The 23,133-nt window shown below is 41.8% G+C and overlaps 4 protein-coding genes and 1 long non-coding RNA gene across 6 annotated transcripts; 1 reads left to right on the top strand and 4 right to left on the bottom strand.

Annotated features, from left to right (window-relative positions):
• Positions 1–208: 208 nt before the first annotated feature.
• Positions 209–1,459, bottom strand: LOC135626260 (arogenate dehydratase 2-like). Its single transcript, XM_065131448.1, has one exon. It carries the CDS (start codon positions 1,457–1,459, stop codon positions 209–211), a length of 1,251 nt encoding a protein of 416 aa, XP_064987520.1.
• A 1,257-nt stretch (positions 1,460–2,716) lies between these two features.
• Positions 2,717–7,642, top strand: LOC135628008 (uncharacterized). Of its 2 annotated transcripts, none has more exons than XR_010492749.1 (3): positions 2,717–2,886; positions 5,365–5,510; positions 5,782–7,642. It is a non-coding gene; the product is annotated as an uncharacterized LOC135628008 (long non-coding RNA). The 2 variants fall into 2 exon arrangements; XR_010492748.1 differs by having other exon boundaries at positions 5,776–7,642.
• A 443-nt stretch (positions 7,643–8,085) lies between these two features.
• LOC135586961 (ferredoxin C 2, chloroplastic-like) lies at positions 8,086–10,631 on the bottom strand. Its single transcript, XM_065134524.1, has 6 exons — positions 10,222–10,631; positions 10,067–10,130; positions 9,491–9,579; positions 8,817–8,885; positions 8,659–8,703; positions 8,086–8,312 (listed from the first exon to the last, which is right to left on the bottom strand). Exons 1-6 carry the CDS (start codon positions 10,486–10,488, stop codon positions 8,268–8,270), a joined length of 579 nt encoding a protein of 192 aa, XP_064990596.1. The 5' UTR covers positions 10,489–10,631; the 3' UTR covers positions 8,086–8,267.
• Positions 10,632–11,425: 794 nt separating this feature from the next.
• LOC103970049 (uncharacterized) lies at positions 11,426–18,722 on the bottom strand. The gene is made up of 5 exons (XM_009383683.3): positions 18,086–18,722; positions 17,469–17,915; positions 15,073–15,672; positions 13,632–13,759; positions 11,426–11,635 (listed from the first exon to the last, which is right to left on the bottom strand). Exons 1-5 carry the CDS (start codon positions 18,575–18,577, stop codon positions 11,632–11,634), a joined length of 1,671 nt encoding a protein of 556 aa, XP_009381958.2. The 5' UTR covers positions 18,578–18,722; the 3' UTR covers positions 11,426–11,631.
• A 2,164-nt stretch (positions 18,723–20,886) lies between these two features.
• LOC103970048 (transcription factor MYB61) lies at positions 20,887–22,617 on the bottom strand. Its single transcript, XM_009383682.3, has 3 exons — positions 22,348–22,617; positions 22,141–22,270; positions 20,887–22,041 (listed from the first exon to the last, which is right to left on the bottom strand). The coding sequence occupies exons 1-3, from the start codon at positions 22,478–22,480 to the stop codon at positions 21,084–21,086; spliced, it is 1,221 nt and encodes a 406-aa protein (XP_009381957.2). The 5' UTR covers positions 22,481–22,617; the 3' UTR covers positions 20,887–21,083.
• Between the last annotated feature and the right edge of the window lie 516 nt (positions 22,618–23,133).

The following is a 23,133-nucleotide window of genomic DNA, read 5'->3' as shown; positions in this document are numbered from 1 at the left end:
GTATTTACCACTTCCAATAACATTGCACAAAAAATGTAAAACAAATATAAATAAAAAGGCTTTATTTTAATTTCTTTTTTTTTTTTCCTTCCTTTGGCATTATTGCCAAAGCCATCGTCATCGGCGCAGCCCTTTTACATGCCGACATACGTATATGGTATACATTACACATACGGCAACTAATTGATCCTTCGGCTGGGATTTAGCGTCAGTGCGAGTGGCACGTGGACGTGTAGCTGCCCAGCACACGTGCGAAGGGGGCGATCTCCTCCAACCGTGCGAGCGCGGCCTCGACGCCGGGGTCCAACAAGCTGCCTTCGACGTCCAAGACGAAGACGTAGTCCAGGTAGGTCGCCTTCCCCAGCCCGTCGATGCCTCTGTCCACCACCCGGAGCGGCTTCGCACGGTTGGGCCGGTGGTCGACGCGCGTCACCCTCACGCCCCGGCTCTCGAAGATCCACATCGCCCGGAACAGGTCTGACGCCCCTCCCTCCAGGGAGAAGGCAACGGTGGTCTTGCTCGCCTCTCCTCCTCCGGAAAACCCCTGGGTTTGGCTTGCAGATAGCCCGAGCTGAAGGAAGCGGTTGAAGTTGCCGCCCTGGTGATGATCCTGGAAGTTGGACGCGAGGATCCGTAGGCCGAACTCCCGGGCGGCCATCTGGCTCCCGATGACCGCGGTGTCTGCCACCCGGTTCTCCGCCACGAAGCGGGCTGCGTCAGCGGCGCACCAGGCCTCGTCGACCTCCAGGTCGAGGGCTTCCAGGTTTCGGCGGCAGTGGGACAGGGCCTGCGGATGGCTGATGATACGGCGGAGGCTGGACCTGGGCGCTCCAGGGAGGGAGAGCAGGCAGTGGTTGACCGGGAGGACGAGCTCAGCCAGGATGCGGATACCCGGGTGGCGGAGGAGGAGATCGAGGTTGCGGTCGATGGGCCCGTCGAGGGAGTTCTCCGCGGGCACCACGGCCCGGTCGGCGGAGCGGTCCTCGAGGACGGCGAAGGCCTCCTCCATGTGGACACAGGGGAAGACCTCGCAGGCAGAGGAGGAAGGGAAGGCCCTGGCGGTGGCCTCCTGGCAGTAGGAGCCGCGGGAGCCCTGGTAGGCCACGCGGACCGGGCGGTCGGAAGATCCGCCGTTGGCGGGCGGGCGGTCACCCCCTGCGGCCTGCTGCCGGAACAGGCGCTCGAGGTTGGCTAAGGCGATCTCGCGGCCGAAGTCTGAAGCCACCTCGTCGGCCGTTCTCAGAGGCGAGGAGGGACAAGGGCTGCGTACATCTTGACTCCTTCCCTGCCGTATCTGTTGTTCGTGCTGCTGCTTGTTTTGCTTGAAGTTGGCTGAAGCACTGACGACGATAGTACGAGTAACCGATCCTCTCTTTCTGCTAATAACGCTGGCAATAGCAACAGCTGCAGCAGCAGCGGGACGTCCTGCATCTACGTAATGAGGTACTGTAAGCGCCATACGACGATACCCGGCGGATACAGGAAGAGACTGAAGAAGAAGATGTCGAAGAGAGGTTACAGCGGCACTGCCTCTTCCTCCTAAGGCGTCACGGTGCGCAGAGATCGCGTCGATCTCTCGCTACAACGCCGGGCGGCCGGACTCCCATTTATAAGCTCCTCCTCCATCGTCTCTCTTTCCTGCTACCTGGGGGTGGTAGGTCGAGAGAGAGAGAGAGAGTGAGGGGTAGGTGGAGCGCGCGTGGTGACGTGCTGTGAACGTAGCCGACCGGCGACTCGCGCTCGGTCTCTTTCTTCTCGGGTTGAGTAGAGTTTGGTTAGACGAGCATGCAGGGGAGGTTTGGGCGCGTCAAAAGTTTCTTGGTGGGCTTTTGCCACCTAATACCCATGTCGCTTTATTATATATCTGCGTCGAGTCATCCGATACACATCAAAGTAAGGTTTAATTCCGTGTTGTTTAATAAGCCATTAGGAAATATTAACGTTTACGTCAAATCAATTTAGGAAAAAATATTAAGTGTAATTTTTTAGCACTAAGAAATCTTTAAATAAAGAAAAAAAAGAGTTTCGTGGAAAAAGAAAAATAATTTGGCCAATTGTGTTGCATAAGACTTTGTCGGCTACTAAATTAGCTGGCAACATTGCATGTCATGTCAAATAAGAGTTTGTCGGTAACCATGGATTATGCCGACTATAATCCAATATATATATTATAATTATATATATATATATATATCCTATTTAAAGATAAATATTATAAATTATTAAGAATTATTAGATTATGTATGGATAGATTAATTATGGATTAAATTATGTAATATTTTTAATATTGATCTTTTATTCCTATGACAGACAAACTGGTGGGATTACGACATTATATCATTATTGGCTTTCTTGTTAGGAGTTGGACGTTACAAGAGATAGGTTTGTTATTCAACTTTTTTTTCTTTTTTTTTCTCTTCTCTAAAATAACATGTATGTATGTATGTATCTATGTATGTATGTATGTATGTATAGAGTGATTATATAAGGAAAGTAGATTTAGACATGTTTTGAAATGAAAACTATCTATAAGTTTCAAAGATGATTATTTATAAAAAAAATAAAAATAAAAAAATAAAGTTTCAAAGATTATTATTTATTCTGGCCAATTTTTTTGTTTAGAATTTGAGGTACCAAATCAGAATGAAACCATGTTGGGCCGAAAACTCTCAGCCCATCTGTTGGTTGGAGACCACACACCCTCCCCTGACTCGTGTCGGGGTTTGCTTGGGTTGCCGCCCCTCGAGAAGCGCATATGTATCCGTTAGATCTCGATTTAGCGGACTTTGATCATCAAAATAATCTCTGCGATTGTTCTTCCTTCTCTCGCCCTCTCTTCTCTTCGGCGAATTCTTGCCGATCGTCACGCCCGCCCAGTCTTTGAAGGTATTCTCCCTCATATGTTCTTGATTGTTTCTTTTTCCTGCTTCTTGGTCGTCGGAATACTTGTTGATTCTCGACTCATGCTTGTTGTTGTTGTTGTTGTTTTTTCGATAGTCACATTGCTTGATATTTGTTGTTCTCTCTTTACGATGATCCTCTCTCAAACCTCCAAATGGCCGTCGGTGGTAGCGATACTCTCCGTTTCTGCTTATATGACGATGAGTTCTAATCAAAATACTACTTGCATAAATCGACTCTTAGCTGCCAATTTCTTATTAATCTACCATAAGAAAATAAGATGGATGGATGGATGGGTTTTAGGCTGCAGGACCATGGTTTTGTCTAAGAATCAAATGTAGACAAACAGGGAAAATAAGAATAAAATGCTGACCCTTTTCATAGAACCTACATTGGTTTTCACGTCAAGGAAAAGCGAATGTACAGGTTAGTGGTTTCTTTGGCATTATCCATTATGATTCCATTCATCACTAAGCTATAACTAACCTATGTTCAACATTTAGGCAACAGAGATCTAAACAAAAATGTTATTTTCTCTCTAAAAAGCTAGTAAAAAATAACAGTACAAATTAATCCGAAATTTACCAGCCAGTGAAAAGTCTTAATATGCTACTGTTCTAATTAGGAAATCAACCATGGATATATCTAAACTTTATCTGCCATTGTCCAACTATAATTTGGAGTCAACAAATGCTTTCTGTGCCATTGTTTCACTCAGTTTTTAGGCCCAGGGTTCAACTGTGTTTTTAACACAAATTGAACTTAGGCAAACTACTCTATCAGAGTTAAAGTTTAAACTAGACCATTATTCCGATGAAATACCTGCCGATTAATTAAATTAGTTAGTCTATTACAAACTATGATAATAATCTAGAGAGTGTCTGGAGTTTGTAAATTTTAAACGGCTTCTGTACTCTTGCTCTCTTTGACAAGTCAAACTTGAGTTTATGCAGAAAGAGGTCAGGTAGACTTTTTTATTTTTTTTCCTGTTTTCGCTTGCTAGCACCCCAACTTTTTTCCTTGTTATTTGTATCAGATTTCTTGCATCTAATGTATTAATTTTCCTAGATCTAGTTTATTCAAGTTCAAACACTCTCCTTGTCAACTTAGAATTATGTTGTAATCAAGATACTATTTCAGATTGGTCATCATACATGCATTTTTGGCATACTAGCACCGGCTGAGAAAGAATAGTTAACAGACTTATCATGTGCTAGCCACAAAAAAGACTCCTCAACCTCATTTATTCACTTGCCCACCATTTCTTAAACAATCTTTTATCGGGCAATAGGGATTCCCCTCTGTCTTTATACTCGGATGAGGTTCGAGTTCACTAGGCTTTGATATACTGGACTAGACTAGACTACAATCCTTTACCATTTATCGGCCTTAGGACTCTTTATCGGCAAGGACTGCTTTCAGTAGACACTTGTCACTCTATCATTTTGTGTATCACCCTGATCCATCTCCATGCTCTGATTGTTATCGTAACTGAATTGTTCATCTGAACTCTTTAAAGAGCACAACACTTTTCACTCTATAACTCAGATCTCTTTTTCTTTTCTATTTAGTTGAGGCATCCATCAAATGAATAACACTGGAGGATCTATTTTTCTCGAAGAAAACTTCAATAGTTTATATTTATCCTCTAAAAATGACAAGATATAGTTTGCCTTCTTTTCATGACCTTTTGAATTTTGATCATCGCAGATCATTACAAATTGGCATATCTATAATACTGGAAGAGTCCTTATTGCTTTTAGAATATAATGTAGTAGAAAAGCCTGAAGTTGACCTTTCTTCACTTGCTTGCTGATGTGCTCGTTTCTAATTGGCAACTAATTATTGATATGGCCCTTATTAAAATAGATTTGTTATGATCTGACCTGATGGATCAATTGAGCTGTTAATTTGATGAGCCTGGAACCACATGGCCTAAAATGTTGTAATAGATCCATCTAGCTTTATAAACCAACTCAAATTTCCTTCTACTTCCAACAGGGGACAATGGAGTGACATAATCTCCCTTACTTAAGGTTTGATGAGGAAGACCATGGCTCGACACTATAATGTGTCTCCATCTTCATCCATGTCTAGTCCTTTCTGGGTCCATGGGATAACTGGTCAATTAACTCGATGAGCCTAGAAGCATATGATACAAAAATGTATACTTGAGTTGATGATGGTAGACTCATTTAATCATATCAGTTAACTCAAATTTGCTCCACTTCCAATGTTTAACTAATATGAGGTGTGACAAAAATTGCTAGTTTTGCTTTGGAAGAAGTTCATAAACATTAACAAAAGTATCATATTTGATTTCTCCTCTTCCCTTTGCCCGCCTGATTTGCTATCAGCTTTTAATAAAAAAATGACCAAGTTTGTGTATACTTTATATCCTCAAGCATGTATGTATGATATGTGATCACTAGGAAATGAAATAACCTGTTTTAATGTTTTCAGGTGTCTTAAGAGAAAGTTAATTGTGTGCATAAAAAAATGTCTCGTAAAGGATTGATGGAGCAGGACTCGAGTAGACTCGATGGATGTTACACAGCTTCACCCACTATCACCAGAATTTGTCTCACGTCTGGCTACTATTAACCTTGGTAAGAACCACGCCTCCGGTTAGCACTAAGTTCACTCCTTTTGATTATACTTATTTTTTCACAATAAATCTATCTTACGACATGTGTTTTCCATGTTGCTTTAACATAAATATGTTTATGCTTCTAGAAATTAGCTTCTATTTTTAGTATCTAGACTTACTGATTATGTAACTTTTGAATCTCTTTAACACCTTTTAAAGAAAATTTCTTTTATTTCTTGCTTTTCCTTTGTTTCTTCTAACAAGTTTTTTTTTTTTTTGACTAGATGCAGCCCTTGTCATAGTAAAGATGAACTAGTGATGGTACTTGTTCAGTAACACTTTAGTCGAATAATAATATTCATGTATATAATATAATATAATATAATAATATAAGTAGGGCGGGGGACGAGGTGGGGAGTGAGTGATCTACCCGTCCCCAACCCCATAATTGCACGGGCAATATAAAATGCCCCCTATCCATGTTTATTTTCCTCATCCCTGCCCCGTTATGGGCGGGCCCACAGGTACACGTATTTGTAGGCATGCATAATTGACATAAGCTGTCGATGGGGGATCGAGTTGTTGGTGTGAAGAACGTGATTTGACCATAAGCTGCAGTAAGCCTTACTGCAGCTTACTGCGCCAGTGTGCACGAGAAAAGGGGAGAAGATTGCTTCTCAGCCTTGCCGCCTCATCGGCTGGGAGGCCGGTGTGACCCTCGAAGTCCCACCCTGCCCCATCCGAGAGAAGATTCTTCCTTCCCATCGTCCCTCCGTTGTAGAAGGAGAAAATCCCCCCCCAAAAAAATAATAAAAAAAAGGAAATTTTGGCATGTGGCAAAGGTAGAGAACTCGTGGGGAGTTTTCTTCTGAGATCGGCAAGTATACATTGGATGAATGGATGGATGGATGGGTTTCCTACATCTTCTTACTCTAATGCTCTTTTGTAGTTTTTAGTACCAGAAGAATATGATGCAACTTTTAGTTTCGGTGGTGCCTATTTGAGGAAATTGCAATGCGTGATGCCCGGTATTAACTTTTATTAGTAGAAAACTTGTAATCCGTTGTTGTTCTAACGATTCGAGTTTCGGAAGATGATAGCCATGTTCGGTAGCAACGTGCGTGTTGAAGATGCTACGGCGAGGACATCGAGTTGCACTGGCCTCGCTGTGGTGCAGTGGTTGGACGGAGCACTCAACGTTGTTTGTCCCGTTCGGCTGGGAATTCTGGGAAGCGGCAGGTATGGAAGATTACGTAAGCTGGCGGTTACAGGGCTTCTACGCTAATTTGGACCGGATCCCGAGCCATCGTGATTCCAGATAGATCCAGGGACAGTCAAACTCATCAGGGCAAAGCAACTATCACCACCCACGCGATTGGTACGCGCAGTGGGTGCGGAGGCGACGCCACGCGGTCGCGACGAATGAGATCAGATCTCCTGCGAACGCTTCGCCCCGCACGCGTCTCATACCTCCTCCTCCTCCTCCAGACCTCCTCCTGGGTTCTCCTGCCAGCCAACCCGGCGATTCCGTTTCAAGATCCAACGCCGTGGTGACATCGTGCCCTTGATCTGTCTCTGAAGCTCTCCTGCATGTCCCTTCGCAAGAGAAATCCCAAACAAGACGAGGGATGTGGAGATGATATTGTTGAGCTCAGTGAAGAGCTGCTCGGAAACATCGTGCACGATGGAGGAGGAGGAGGAGGAGGAGCCATGAAAGCGATCAAGAAAAAGGCAAAGCAGCTGCTCGATGGTCAGAACCCAAAGAAGCAGCAGCAGAAGAAGAAGAAGGAGGAGGAGGAGAAGAGGAATAAGAATCGGATCGAGGAAGAGCAGAAGCAAAGAAGCTGGCCTGCGAGCCCTCCTCCCCACCTTGCCCAGTCTTTCTCGTTTGACGCCTCCTTCACTTCTGCCAAGGGCTGCTGCCTCCTTCCACCCATCAGAGCGAACCCCCGCGGTGATCCCAAGGCGCCCAAGAAGCCCTCCAATCACAACCTCCTCTTGAGGTCTCTCATCGAGAGGAACGATTTCTACTGCAAGGAATGCAACGTCCATCTCAGATAAGCCCCCGATTCAAATCCCTCTTCTTCTTCTTTTTAAAGAGTTGTCATGTTGACTGCGTAGATTGAATGGCCGAGCATATCTGTTTGTTTTCTTCTCGTCTTTCGCTGGAAGCCGATTTGCGAATCGATCTCCACGCGAGACCGATGCCTGATCCGATCACTCGTTAATCCATGACAGAGTGTAGAGATGCTGGTTGTCTTCCTCAATTATTGATGTCTGTCTATTTGGACAGATGTAGAGCCAGCCACACAATCCTCTTCCTTCTGGTCCACCAGAATGATAACCACTTTATATTTTGCTCTGAAAGGATCTGAGGTATTACCGATCATCTAGTTGTTGATGTTGCTCTTAAATCCACCTCTATCTGCCATACATGAAATATTAAGCGTGCGAGGTGCAGCCAACAACCCATATATCTTAATGTGATAGCAGAGGGAAATTAATCTAGTTTAGAGAATAACCTGAATGAGATGGATGGATCATCGTGCTCGCTGTTCCATAACTTGGTTCCTAAAGGAAACCCCATAAGGATCTGATGACAAACACATCCTACTCTCTTACACAAATTTTATCATAGTGGTAGCATACAAACAATATTATAATTCCAAGTACTTGTACAATATACATTAGTTAGGTCATAAAGAAAGAGTGATGGCCTTGATATGAAATCGGCTCAGGATCGATTGAATGTTTGAGTTTGTCTATCAGGTATCGATCACTCATCACCCATGGCTAGCTCCAGTGCATAGTCATCCCTTTCCTGCAGTTGAGGGAATAACAGGTTAACAGAGAAGTAAGGTCATCCCTTAAAAAAAGAAAGTAAAACTTGCTATGTTCTCTCAAACTGTGATGGAGCATCAAAATGGAGACCTAGCACAATATTTGTATGTAATTATTAGGCAATTAGCATAGCCTGGCTATTACACAATATGGGTGGCATCAAATTATAAGTGGACTTGAATCTTCTATCTGGAGTGAGAATAACTCCTGGTAAATTGTTGTGGTGGTGGTAATACTCGCTTGGCCCCCTCGTATATGCTTCTGGAATCTGATAACCGAAACTTGTACTTAATCCACTAACATCTTGTGAGGCTCAGAAAACTTACAATTGGCCCTCGTGCAAAATATCGTCCGAATTGGAGCCAATATACCTGAAAAGGTGATTAAAGTCAGTGGATGTATCATAACATCAGTGTATCTGAAAAGAGACTACTCGATCGAACAATGGTTTCATGGTTTCCAAATACCAATCAAAATGTAATACCTCATCCTCATCTTGTGTTTCAACTTCAATATCAGAAGATGGGAAACCCACACATAGTAATGCATAACCCTGAAAGAACAGTATGAGATTAAGAGGTCTTTAATGCATCCTCTGGATATCTAATTGCGACAAGTATGAGTCGAATAGTAATGCATATCCCTGAAAGAACAGTATGAGATTAAGAGGTCTTTAATGCATCCTCTGGATATCTAATTGCGACAAGTATGAGTCGAATAGTAATGCATAACCCTGAAAGAACAGTATGAGATTAAGAGGTCTTTAATGCATCCTCTGGATATCTAATTGCGACAAGCATGAGTCAAATAATTAAACCGTAACATAGCACCTACAGCTATAACCTACAAGAATTTGTCACATAGTGTAAGATGACGACGTAAATGAACCCCTCGAACAAGAAAAGCACAACAGCTATAATATCCAATGTGTAGTGTAACCCACAGAATCATGTCTTATGAAACGAGTGTTGTTCTTGTATGGCTTGTTGTACGACAATTTTCGGTACCTAACTGGAAGGCCAGTTTGCAATCTAATGCATCAATGCTATATATCTCATTAAATGAGTATATGATTAAACGTAGCACATGCAATAATGTTAAGTAAGATATACAACCATTTTGTGAAAAACCACAAGACAAACATAAAAGGCGCCCAACCTTAGCTTTCAGTTCTGCAGATATTCCGAGAGCCTCAGGTTGTCTGATTTGTCCAGATTTTACTCGAACAGCACAGCTGGTGCAGCAACCTGAACAGCAGCATAATTCAATCAGGAGCCATCATTACCTTCTGATGCATTCGAAAGAAATCCTAGCTGATTGCCAGTGCATGCAACCCCCATCCATCACCATCCTACCTTGTTTCTTACAAAGTTCATGTATGAGTATCTACGAGACTTGCCGTCTAACATGGTAAAAGCAGAGGATGGTAATACCAAAGATCATGTATGATTAGCTCACTGAACGCAAGTGCACGAAGCCTTGTTGGATCACAGCTGACAATTCACACTCGTCCCCAAAAGTTAGTTATAATGCCTTTATGTTCACGCATCAAAATTTTAAATTAGGATGGCAACTCGAGGCGAACGCAACCGATCGAGTAAACGCGCATTGTGATCACCCATTTCGTCGAACAGGTACAAGGCAAAAAAAGACATGGCAGATGGTAAAGCCCTCGATGCTCACATAAATGTCGCAGTAAAAGATTGGGGGTGGGAAGGCTATAGAATTGCATACCATGCCTGCAAGCAAAGGGCAGGGATATGTTCTGAGACTCCGCGGTGTGTAGTATATATTGGTCCTGCACTCAAAACAAATAAGCAAACACATGATAGATGTGCAGGACACCCAAGAGGTTCTTCGACAAATGGGTCGAGGAAACGTCCGCTTACCTCCGGGACGAGGAACTCATGGACGACACCCCGCTGACGGTCATGAACTGTGACGCGGTGCGTCGGAATGGAAGAGGAAGATGATGAAGCGGTCGCTGCCGTCGGCTCCGAGGTCTGCAGCTCTGCACGGACTGCCGTCGATGGCTTCCTAGAGAGGTGAAGGAGTGGTTTCGTGTTTGCAAGTCGCCAAGAGAGGAGGCAGTTCGAGTGGCAGCAGCAGCTGCTGCTGGAAGGGATCGAGAGAACCATCGCCGCCGCATGCATCATAAGCGCCAAGAGTACGACTGTTTTTGCTTTGCCTTGACTACCGTCTCTCTCGCTCTGCTCTCTCTCTCTCTCTCTCTCTCTCGCTCTTTCTGCCGCTCGCCTCCGGGCAACGGCAGGTCCAGATAAGAGAGCAAGGTCGTCAGTTTTCATCGAGGAGACCGCGCTTTCACCTCACATCATACCGGTAACGAAATTATGCCACGTCACATGAGACGTGGCCCCCACCGCTTCGCAAGCCTTCCGAGTCCAGAAGAATACACGAACCGAGCCACAGCGCGGGGATTTGCCGATGTGAAGCTGACGCTGTCCGATTGGCTCAGAATAACGGCGTCTATCCGAGAATCTTAATCCCGAATAAAATATAAAGGACAAATTCCTAATAAAAGTTTTTTATTTTAAGATTTTTATTTTCTAAAAGGTAAAGGGACGAATGCCAAATTTTTAGTTTTAGCATTCTAAAATTTAATTTTTTTAATTATATCTTTAATTATAAAATTAATTAACTTGATTTATTTTAATCAAATATTTTGATTCAACTTGATCATAACAGCTATTTTTATTACTTGACTGAATTATATGAAAAGGGAAAGAAAATTAAAAAAAAAAGATTATATGAAAAGATTTGAAAAAATATTCAAATTAAATGATAAGTTTGGGATATCTATATCTATTTACATGATGACACATTCAAAATTTTAAAAATGAAACTATTAATAACAAAAACGAGATTGTCAATAAAACACTCCAAAATTTATCTTTAAAATAAAAAATGACGAGACTATGCCATAAAATTGCATGGGAAGAAAGACAACCTTTATACTGAATTATTTTGAATACATATTTTGCTCAGGAGTATTAACTACATAATAATTAAAAGATAAAAAAAATCGATGACCATTCGCATACTAATATAAAATTTAAAAAAAATCAGCAATAATGCACCATAAAAAAAAGTCATCATTACTTCAACAAGCTGAAGATGCATTCAACTTCAACAAATATATAAAGCTTATTACAGCTATAACAAGCGTTTGACAAAAATACTCATATCTTGGCAAACGTATCTTCAGTGAGTGGGGCGGCTATTTCGCCATGTAAGATTGCATCATCTTGCTTTCCGTATTTCTGATGCTACATCTGAGGTTACCTGTCATGAAGAACAATACCAACACAAAATGGTTCTGTTGTTCAGCTTCTCCATTGCATGACAAAGTGAGAAGCATAATGACCAGAAGCTTTTCTGTGTGCATAAACATATGATATACAAGGGCACTTATATTAAGACCCAATTAGAAATAATGTCCTTGAATTAAAAAAAGGGATCAAACGTACTGAATCACCACAGCTTTATTACACGAATTAGCAATGCCTTGTAAACAAATTGACGAGATTATTCTCATTTTTTAATTAACCAACAAAAAGGCCAACATGCTATCAGTACTGAATCACCACAGCTTTATTATATCTTTAAGAAAGATTACAACCTTGATCTCTAGATCCCTCTGGGAACTGACTAGATTGACAATGCTCACTCAATCTGGGACAAGTTTCTTCAAATGTTGTTGGCCAACCTCTCCCAAATGGTCATGTGACCATGGTTCACCAATTATTTGTGCTTTCAAGACAAACGTTATTTCCTATATCTAATATTGTTGGCCAACCTCTCCCAAATGGCCAACTTCTTCCGCTCTTGGGTAATTTTAAAAAATTGTTCCCCGGCTCCATGAGCATAAAATTCAGACAAAATAGTTAATTAGTCTACACTATCAATTAGCCAGTGTTTCAGGTGTCAGCAAGTGATTTAGTTTTTCCAACTCACCTTGACTACAAATGCAATTGAGATGACTATCAGATTGAATCACCACAGCCAAGTCTTTGAAACAAAAAATTATACCAATCATTGATTATGCCTATAAGAAAAAATTACATTCTTGACCTCCATATCCCGTTGGAACTGACTAGAATTACAATGCTCACTCAACCTCGGACAAGTTTCTTCAGATATTAAACAACTGCTCCCAGATGGTCGTGGTTCACCAAATTGTGTGCTTTTAAGATGAATATTGTTTCCTATATATAAAGTTGCCTCCCTATAAAGTTCTATTATTTCATGGTTTCCCTAGAAGCTATGTTGGTACCACAGAAGACTAGATATAAATGCAGTCCTTAGAACAAATTATGATGGAATGTTTGACATATAGCTTTTATCCTGATAAATCACAATCATTTGATATATTAGCATGGGGTACTAGACAGTTTCTTTACATACAACAATTCTCTCTTTCCAGTGAGATCACATGTAATAACAAATACAAAATTTAACTGGTCCCCATTTCTTTACGTAATTGATAATATCAGACATGGGTACATCCATTAGCACACAAGACAGTCAAGAATGCTTATCCAACTACATGGCATAATGGGTCTTTACAACTGATTCCTAAAAGTTCAATCTTCTCTCATCAGCGCCATCAAATCATTAATATAATTTCTGTACAAGTTTTTCTAAGTATTCCTCTCATCTATTATTCTCCCTGAAAAAATCCATACGTCTTCATACAGGAATCATATCAGACAGCATAACTTATATGTATCCTTAATACAGTTTCATGCCACACATCACTAGGAGTACCTATAATTGTTAATTAAATTCCATTAATGAAATAAATGTCCAAAAAAGTTAGCAGCATACAACTATCACAGTCAAAACATGAGACTAGAATTGCAGATGAGAAAGCTACAGTGTTAATCCTAATTATAAAGCTCACAGGGAATTAAGATTGAATGATACACTTGTGTAATAGACATCCCGCCAATTAAACTTTTAAGTAACTATGATGAAGCAATAATACAAGGAAACATCTACAGAGTGAACAAAAATAGGCCTGATGAGGTCAATTGTGCATTTAGAATCAACCATTAAATAATGAAACTAGACTTCAAGCACAGAAACTATGATGCACATCAAGATCAACCAATTCTCTAGGAAATGATTAATTGTTTAGCAGCAATGATATCATCAGCAGGATAAAATGAAGAATCTCACAATTCATTGCATATTAAGTTCACAAAATTAGGGAGGAAAGATGTGTACATTTGATTTATGTTATAAGTAAGAAATAATGTAATGGTGACTGTCTTACATTATGCGCATCGAAGATGGCCCGGAAACAGCAACAACTTTCTGAGCTCTCTGGGTTTCAAATTTGTACAAACCTCTTAATTCTTTCTTTGCCTTCCGTGCTTCTCTTCTCTCTTCTTTTATAGCAGCCTACATTTTAAATTAAAGAATTATGTAAGCAATGAGTACTCATTCAAACAAAGCACCATCTCCAAGAGAAATAAAAAGAATAAAGCATCATAGCCACTACCAAAACCATTACAATGACTCCATCAAAAAGGAAAAAGGCCAATCAGCAAACCATGTCCCAGGAATAGATATAAAATTATATCCAACAAACAGAAGAGAAGTGTTATGCAAATAGTTAAGCCAAATCATGACTAAGAACTATTTCTGAACATTTTGCTTTTCTTTCTTACTTCTGATGTAGATGATAACAACCAACTGCTTAGAAAACAACCTGTCAAATTGAGAAGTGCATAAATACAGCTATATGACTTGCTGAATCTTAGCGATCTTGATATTACTTCGAGAATAAAAAAGAATTAGTCTTTGAAAAAACTTGATCCAACAGTATGGAGCAAGGTTTGCAATACCGACTGATACTGCTCGTACCGGGCGATATGTACCGGTCCGTCAACAGACCGGTACACGGATCGCCTGTTACCGAGCGATAGCATCGATTGAGGCCATTATCGTCGATGATGACCGAAGGAGAAGAAAGAGGGAGAAGGTGAAAGAAGAGGCATAAGGGGAAGAAAGAAATAAGGAAAAAAAAGAAAAGGAGAACCTGAGATCGGCGCTGCTCTTCTCGTCTGTGGTGACTTCTCATCGGCGTGCGGGGAGAAGAGTATCGACGCCGCAGAGTGAAGAGAGGCGACGCCTCAGCGATTTTTTTTTTCTGCGACGTCACAAATTTTTCTTTTTTTTCTGCGACGTCGCCTCAGCATCACAAAAAAAAAAAAAATTCTGCAACGTTGCCTCGGTGACGTCGCCCCGCGTGGGGAGAAGAGAGGTATACCGAGCAGTTTACCTCTTATATATATGTGTATGTATATATATAATATATACATATATGTATGTATATATATATATATATACATATATGTATATATATATATATATATGTGTGTATGTATATATATACATGTATATGTATATATATACATGTGTATATATATATATACATGTATATATATATATATATACATGTATATATATATATATACATGTGTATATATATACATATACATGTACATATACATATACACCGAGCGGTATACCGAAATATACCACTCGGTATACAGTACAATACCGTACTGTATCGAGCATTTCTCAAAATTTCGGTACGGTACAAAATTTCAATCTTTGGTATGGAGTAAACGCAATATTGTTATTTATTCATAGAAAAATCACAATAGATAATGAATCATGTGATCCAAAGTCCAAACTTCACTTATTACCTTGCGCTCTTTCTTTTCCTCCTTTGACTCCTGACTGTGTGGTCTTCTCTTTGGCTTCTCACTGCTCAAGACCACTGAGGTCTTTACTTTTTCAGCAGTTCTTCTCTTGTTTGGTAGATAATCCACTGGAAGCTTCGCCTTTCCTCGCAGTGCAATCACATTATTCTTTGCAGTTGAATCTCCAGGAAAGATTCTTGGAAGCCTCCTTTCAGGATTTTCTGGTGCTTGTATTCTCCCAGGGTGGTTGTCAAGGTTTGAGTAGGTAGAAACAATTGTCTCACAGTCCCAGGTTTCAGATTCATCACTACTTTCTTCAACAAACACCATTTCATCATATTCACTTTCATTTAAGTACCTTTCAGCATACTCTGCACATTTGCGGATCACTTCAGCAGACTCATCTACCTCTGTGCCATTGGCTTCCTCTTGATGACCATGCTTGGTACTCCCTGGAACTCCATACTTCCCCTGGAGTTCTAAATCATCTAGTGGAAACTCTTTAAGGGCATCATGAAGCTTACTGTTAAGTAATTCACGTTCAGTGTCTATGTAGGGAACATCGTCACTATCACTATCATCGTCATACTCTCTCAGCGTGAGCTGTGGGAAAAAGAAGTACCCAGAGGTCAAATAAACCTTCTATTAAGTGAATGTTAAAAGAAGGTAATGGTAAAAGCATAAGACACATCTGAAATAATACTAAGCTTCAACAATTCATGACCTAAAATGTAAGTGCAGTTTCTTAAAAAGAGTCATGACACAGCCAAGATGTGATTCTGCAAACATTTCAGAGGCATTACTTTGTTCTATAATCATATTGCATAAGTTGCTGTGATCACAATTCCACTAAACTGATTTATCAACATATCTTCATGTTAAATACAATAACACATTGTCATGCTGAAACATGAGGCTCATTGACAGTTGTAACTTGTAAAATAGATTTGTAACAATAAAAGATAAATAGTAGATCTAAGGGACAATTTCAGTTGCTGCGGAACTTAGAGAAACAAGATGGTAAAAACTACCTCGTAACAGATGACTATCCATAACATTTGCTTAAAAAATGCATAATATCCCGCTGAAGTAAAACAAGCAAATCAGAAAAGGAAACATAACAATGGAGCTATAAGATATATATGGTGAATGGATCTAGAAACATAAATTTACATATAACAATAATTAAACAAGAGATGTTATAACAAAGGCATTGCAAGAACTAATACGAAGATGATGCAGCTACTGTTAGAATAATTTTTTATTTTTCTTTTATTGCTTGTTGGTTCCTGTTACAACATATTACCAGTGCAGAATGGAACACTAGATACAGAGCCCTCAAACTTTGCCTCAGTTGAATTCTCACCCAATTGCAATTATCTTTCAACAATCCAACACAACATTGGTATATCTTTAACACATAAGGGATCACAGAATATTATGTGATATTCTATAATTTAAGCTAGAATATGCTACAGTGTGGGGGAACTTTGTATTTGCAGGTTTCTACAACTCTCAACTATGAAAATGGATTACTTCCTAAACAGTGGATTCAGGCTTACCGTCTGAAACAGCTAAGTCCTATATAATATGCTATTACTCTTCTCTTACCACCACCCATTGTGAGTCATAGATTTGATGCCTTGCCTTCAGCATTAATCAGTAACAGAAGTGATCATTCTCAATTTGCATAAGCAATATCTTGCAAGTTAATTGTTAGAAAACAATTTTGGGAATATTGCTGATATAGGAAACATGATCCCCAAATACTACATAGGAAAAGAAGGTTATACACTACCAGAAAGAATTCAAGGCAACAAGTTCATAGTCTTTCGCTTTATGAGGTTTCTCCTTAGTTTTATGTTAATGAAGCTTTCATTCCATTTTCAAGATAAAGCACACAAATAAAAAGAAAAACTTTTTGATTATAAGAATGCCAGATCTTGTAGAAATTTTAAAATTGATGATGTTAATTGCAGCTCTAAGCAAAAAAAGAAGAAATCAGCCCTAACATATGCTAAATTTATCTTAAAAAAAGCGAACAACCATCACAGAAAAAAGAAACTGCTTTCATAACTCTGCAAATTTGATATACAATTGGTTAAAAGACAATACTAATCTAACAGATTGGTAGATAATGCTGACACCAAAGTTTCAACTAATTGTGTATCCACTGGCAGTAAATTGTAAACTTATTAAAAGACAATCATGAGTCTGTGCATCTAATCCACTAGCAGTACTCGTATGTGCTTGTCACATAATTATGTCCACAACAAATGATCATGGTCATACATATAAGACACTCATGCTGATAAGATAGATCCATCTCCATTATATTTCTACATGCAAAGCAGTCTTTAAATGACATGAGAGAAAATATAAAGCAAAGGAAAACAGACCAGATCAAACTGTTCGTCCAGAAGGCGGCGCACTCTTGGCTTCTCATCACTTTTTAAAACACGTTTCCCATTCTGCTCCGGTTCAGCTGCTGCATCCTCCTGCTCCTGCTGCTGCAAAAGGCCATCTTTTACCACACCAACCTCTTCAGCTCTGCCAGACTTATCATCACGTCCATAAACCACCTCTTCTCCCTCTTGCTCTACTTCATCAGTTTTTTCCTCATCTCCTTCAGGAAGGTTTGCCTTGACCACAAAGTCCTCCTCCAAGTCCTCGACATCTGATCCAAACCGCGAAAGATCACTGTCATCCAGCAACCTCAGTACATCAGGATCCACCGCCTTCTGGACCTTGACCGCCCATGTATTCAAAGCAACAGCATGCACCATTTCCCTATCAGTGTCATCCCTAACCTCAGAATCGATCCGAAGCCTTGAAGCATCATAAGCCTAGGAGACAACAGAAAGTATATTACAAAAAAAATCAGCAAAAATAGCATTTTTTGCAACACTGGACTAATTGATCGATTTTGCAGTGCAGGAAAGGATTCTCAAAGATGCATTGGTTACTAGGAGATGAATCGATCACTTCTCATTAAAAAATATTTGATTACACGGACCTTGACATCGAGCTGCAATCGATCAAGTTTGGCCTTGGGGTTGTGAAAGTAAGAGGAGCCGGCACCGGCGTTCTTGATCTCGCGCAGGTGGACGAGATAGTTATAGCCGTCGTCGGGGAGGCCCAGCTCCAGGATCTCCTTCTTCACGTGGTCCGGCAATAGCCCTTCCTTCCCAAACCGAGTCGCACGAGCGCTGACCCATGGCGAAGGGCCGCTCACGAACACCTCCTCCTCGTCGGTGCAACCAGGGGCGTCGGCGAAGATGGAGTTGGGATCGTCGTCGGGATCACAGCGGCCGCGGCCGTAGTCATCGTCGTCGTCACCGAGGAAATCGGGGCAGGGGAAAGGGTTGTTGTCGACCCTGACGAAGACACGGTCGGTGGTCGGCTCGCCGTCGGCGGAAGAGGAGGCGGGACACAAGGCGGTGTCGCGGGCGAGGAGGTGGAAGGTGGCGGACTTCTTCTTGTCGATGAACTTCTTTTTCTTCCCCATATCAACACGGAGGGAACGGAGCGAGCGCGGGCCGAAGAGGAGCGGGCAAAGGTTGCAGCGGCGGCGGGGAACAGACTCTTCTTCACGGAAAAGGTTGTTACGAAGTTGTAGGGTTTTAAGAGAGTCTGGGCCGGATCGGAGGGGGCGTGAGTGTCTCTCTTAGGGGATCGGCCCATGCCCCGACCCATTTTGTAGGGTCCATTGCCGTGTTACCTACGTAACTCTATCATTGTTATGGACCAGCGCAACCCAGCAAACTGTTATGAAGCTAAGAATGAATATTTTATATTTATATAAAAGGTAATGTATGCTTATTATAAGTAACTAAAGTAATTTATTTTTTTAATATATCTTTTATAATCTTTTTCGAAGGATAAGCGGTGAAGATAAGATTTGAATCAAGATACACTGTCGAAGCTTTCATCGATCAAACTAATTGACACATTCAAAAATATATTTTGAGCTCTTCAGTAATACATCACCAATATTTAAGATTTATTATTATTATTATTATTACTTGGAAGATGAAGAATGAAGTGAATTTTCAAAGTCTCTCTCCAAGATTTTAATGATGAAATCAATCGATGAATTTATGAACTAATAAACATTTGAGATAAGTAACCCAAGAAAAACTTCGATCAATGACTTGAACCATCGAAAGGTAAATCGTTGAAGCAGAAGAATTATACGTTAGGTCGGAAAGCATCATGTCAATGATTGGACATCAGATTGAAGAATTGGTAGACATGTCAAATGATAGACTTTGTGCTATGAGTTCAGGCATCTGGCTAGAATGATCAAAGATTATGTCAAAAAGATAAAATGTTATGGGAGTTTAACATGTTGATAGACTAGACAATATGTCGAAGGAAATAACGACACGTCGGGGGTTAGGACGAAGTATCGGATGAATAGATGACATGTCAGACAACGTGTTGAAGGCTTCATGAGTGGTTAAATCTTGATTGAAGCGATTTAGAGTCTAATTGAGTTGGTTTTAGGTTATAATAATGTCAACTTAATTAGAAATCAACTGGGCGTAAATCAAGACTAAATTGAGCCTATTGAAAGGCGATGGTACCATCTAAGAGCCGAAAACATGGATTGTGCTTTTCGAGAATTCTGATGGTAATATCACCCGGGTCGACGATAGTATCGCCTAAACAAACAGTAATATCATCGGATGATAGTACTATCAACAGTGATACCATCGGATGATAGTACCGCCTAAATAAACCGTAATATCACCGGCGACGATAGTACCGTCTAAACAAACAGAGCTCAGATTCTCTGACTCCGTAAGATGATGGTACCGTGAGGCGGTAGTACCGTCGGATGATAGCAAAGCCGGCTTGCATGAACAAGACCAAGAACGTTTATTTGGAGCGGAGCCCAACCCAAGTCAAGATCGGTCTAATCTCGGACGCAACCCAAAAGAGGGAGGAAAAGCACGTACTGAATCGACGCCAACAACTAACTATGTTTCGGAAGTCGAAACTGGAAAGAAAGAGAAGGCTGCAGTCATTTAATCAGTTCGTGCTGCTGCATCAAATCGAAGGACTTCAAGAAGGGTAATTGCCGCATCTTTGTGAGGGTATCTTAGTTCTTCTTCGATCCAACATCACTTTGATCATATGATTAGCTTACATGAACAGCAATGCACATCAAGTTTACCATGTCGAGGATCGGAAGCTAAAATCTGGGGAAGGGACTTCTTTTCTGGTTCTTGGAAAAAGAAAGTAACGAAGCTGACCACCATTACTTTTTCTTTCCATCTTTTTCTTCTCGTGAATTGGTAACTACAGAACGCATGCATGCCAAAAAAGGTGAGAGAAAGAAAGAAAAAGAGAAAGTAAATATCCATGCCTTTTCCATCTCCACCACAAAGGAATCAGCACCGAGATAAGTCCATCAAAGAGAGTCCCACTCACAGATAGAGACTCGATAGCAGTAGGTCTATCTATGAATCCTACCAAATTATCCATCCAAATCCTTAGCTTTCAGAGAAAGATGGGGTTTAAGATGATGATCAGAGGTAAAGTTGACAAACATGCATTAAAGATAGCATTAATTAGGCGGCAACTTTTGCGCAGGTCCAAACTTTTCCTCTCGGAAGCCTCCCAGTTGGAAATACTCGGTGCCCATCAGACGAGAGCAAGAAATCGACAACCAGAAATCATGTCTTCAGAATTATGTGCAGTGTGCAGCAGCCTTCGTGGACGTCCGTGTTGTCTGCTGCAGAAGTCGATGAGGTTTGCTTCTCTGAGAGCTACCGGCTTCAAGCCATAACTAGTTAATCTTGAGGAGGATGAAAGAAGAACCAGCAGCAAATTGAGGGAATGCAAGACTGTTGAAGAACACAGCGAAAAGACTCCCAACTACGAACATGTACACGGATGAAGAGGGCTGATGAAGTTGCTGCAACATCAGCCCTGTATGAATGAGAAAAAGTATATGACTATGGAGGATTTATTGTTCGACCTTTGTTTCTTATCACAACCTAAACTTATTCGAATCCCGCAGACACAGACTGGAAATCTTTGCCGCTTGTGTCTGAAGGAGGTAATTGCGGCTGGAGCTGCTGCGTCTGGTGCCAGGTGCTGAAACCATGGAAGGTGAATTGGCCTCCCGACTTGATTTTGTCGCCAAACAGAGGTTGGCTTTGCGTCGGCATCGCTGAGGACACCGGGAATGCGCCGTGGAGGTACTCCGACCATCTGAGGTCCTCGGCCTCGCCTCCGAGCTGGACTTGCACGTCTTTGTCGGGCGTCAGTTCCGACCAGGGGAAGATGCCGCTGTCATAAGAGCAGCTGCTTTGCAGCATGACTCCTCCGCTGTCATTTACTGCGCTGCTCCGACGACTATTGCTGCAATTGCCGGAGTACCAATTCGAGACACTGTCATCTCCCTCGCAGATCGGTGTGTCAACCGCCAAAGTGGACAGAATGTAGGGCATCGCATTGCAGCTCAACCCAGGATTGGCATCGAGCTGCCGTGCGGTCTGGTTGGACCAGAGGAGCGGCTTCGAGCAGATGGGCGGAGCGGCCGAAGTGGTCTGACCGCTGGTGTAGTCAGGAGCAAAGCTCAACAGCGGAAGCGAGAAATAGCTGGTTGGCTTGGAGGAGCGGCAGGTCGATGGGCTCTCATGGGTGGCGAGCAACTGATCCAAAAGGAATTCTTTGGTTGGCGTCGATGAACTCTTTGAGGCTGTGCTCTCGTCCACGGATTTGCCCACATGCATCGTGAGCTTAGCGTTTGCCGGGATTTGGAGTCCGCTGGAGCCGGAGTTGTTCTTTTCGCTATTGATGGGGAATTTGTCGTCACTACCATCGACCTCCGCAAGCGGCTCGTGCGTGATGGGGTCGATGCCTCTCTGTCTCAGCTTCTTCTTGATGCAGGAATTCCAAAGGTTCTTGATCTCATTGTCGGTCCTTCCGGGCAAATGTACTGCAATCTTCGACCACCTGTTGGCGACCAGAAACAAAGGAGAAGCAGCATCAGAGAAGGCAAGGCCTGGCAGAACATGAAATCCAGAGATGGAGAAAAGACAAAGGGGCTTGTACCTGTTCCCCAGAACCGCGTGGAGCTCAATGATGAGGTCCTCTTCCTGCTGCGAGAATGTGCCTCGCTTGAGGTCGGGCCTCAGGTAGTTTATCCACCTCAATCTGCAGCTCTTTCCGCACCTTTGGAGACCTGAAACTCGTTGAATGAGAAGTGACACGACGCATCATTTCACCTGTCTTCAATTGTTTGCATGGGTGGAGGTATACCTGCTTGTTTAGGGACGGAGCTCCAACACCCATGACCATGCTTGGAAATGTGCTTGATGAGCTTCTCGTCTTCATCAGGAGACCAGAGGCCCTTCCTCAGCTTCTGCTTGTAGCAGCAGGAGTGCCCTCCCATTTGCCACAAGAACCAGAGAGGGATCTTCTCAGCGACCAACCTTGAGAAGATAAGGTTGCTTCCGTGAATTAGGGATGGAGAATGTGGGGGAAAGGGATAGTGTGAGTGTTCAGAAATTGTAGTTGCAATGGAAGAGGAGCTGGAATTGAGAAGAAGGCTGAGCTTAAATGTGTGTGTGTGTGTGTGTGTGAATGGTCACAATCAAGTGGTTGGAATTGAGCTTAAAAGTTCTTCACCCTTTCCTCTCTCTCTCTTCTTTCTTTCTAAAGTGGGAAGAACCCAAGTACCTGAGCTGCACATCTCTCATCATCTTGGTGGAAATGATGTCTGATGCTACCATGGTAAGACGGTCATTCTGATGTCAACTGGACAAACCTCGCAGACATTGAACTTTGCAGTCAATCCAGTAGAATGACAAGGTTACATACGCAGTCTTAGAAAGAGCAGCTTTAATCTCTCTCTCCTTAGATTGTGTCCGAAGCAACAACCCGTGCTACCATTCCTGCTGTTCCTTACCTCAAGCAGAACCCCTAGAAAGACAACTACAGACAGGGAAAGGGGGAGCTGGAAAGTGTTCTGAAGGTAAGAAGTAGCCATATTTGGTTTAAAGACAGTCGTATCAAAATAGCAGTAAGCCTTTGTGCTGTTGGAAC

This window comes from Musa acuminata, chromosome BXJ2-11 (genome assembly GCF_036884655.1).
Source record: "Musa acuminata AAA Group cultivar baxijiao chromosome BXJ2-11, Cavendish_Baxijiao_AAA, whole genome shotgun sequence".
Classification (NCBI taxonomy): domain Eukaryota; kingdom Viridiplantae; phylum Streptophyta; class Magnoliopsida; order Zingiberales; family Musaceae; genus Musa; species Musa acuminata.
Note: the sequence above shows the minus strand (reverse complement) of the source record. Positions and strands in the feature narration are given on the sequence as shown.

Bases quoted from the DNA above. Each gene is read 5' to 3' on its own strand.
- LOC103970048 (XM_009383682.3), bottom strand. From the start codon at position 22,480: ATGGGAGGGCACTCCTGCTGCTACAAGCAGAAGCTGAGGAAGGGCCTC. The intron at 22,271-22,347 runs GTATACCTCCAC...AACGAGTTTCAG, and splicing joins CTCCGTCCCTAAACAAGCAG to GTCTCCAAAGGTGCGGAAAG. The intron at 22,042-22,140 runs GTACAAGCCCCT...GGTCGCCAACAG, and splicing joins CACGCGGTTCTGGGGAACAG to GTGGTCGAAGATTGCAGTAC.
- LOC103970049 (XM_009383683.3), bottom strand. From the start codon at position 18,577: ATGGGGAAGAAAAAGAAGTTCATCGACAAGAAGAAGTCCGCCACCTTC. The intron at 17,916-18,085 runs GTCCGTGTAATC...GTTGTCTCCTAG, and splicing joins GATTGCAGCTCGATGTCAAG to GCTTATGATGCTTCAAGGCT. The intron at 15,673-17,468 runs GTCTGTTTTCCT...TTTTTCCCACAG, and splicing joins TGGACGAACAGTTTGATCTG to CTCACGCTGAGAGAGTATGA.
- LOC135586961 (XM_065134524.1), bottom strand. From the start codon at position 10,488: ATGATGCATGCGGCGGCGATGGTTCTCTCGATCCCTTCCAGCAGCAGC. The intron at 8,704-8,816 runs GTATTACATTTT...TCACCTTTTCAG, and splicing joins AAACACAAGATGAGGATGAG to GTATATTGGCTCCAATTCGG. The intron at 8,313-8,658 runs GTAAGTTTTCTG...CCTCAACTGCAG, and splicing joins ATTTTGCACGAGGGCCAATT to GAAAGGGATGACTATGCACT.
- LOC135626260 (XM_065131448.1), bottom strand. From the start codon at position 1,459: ATGGCGCTTACAGTACCTCATTACGTAGATGCAGGACGTCCCGCTGCT.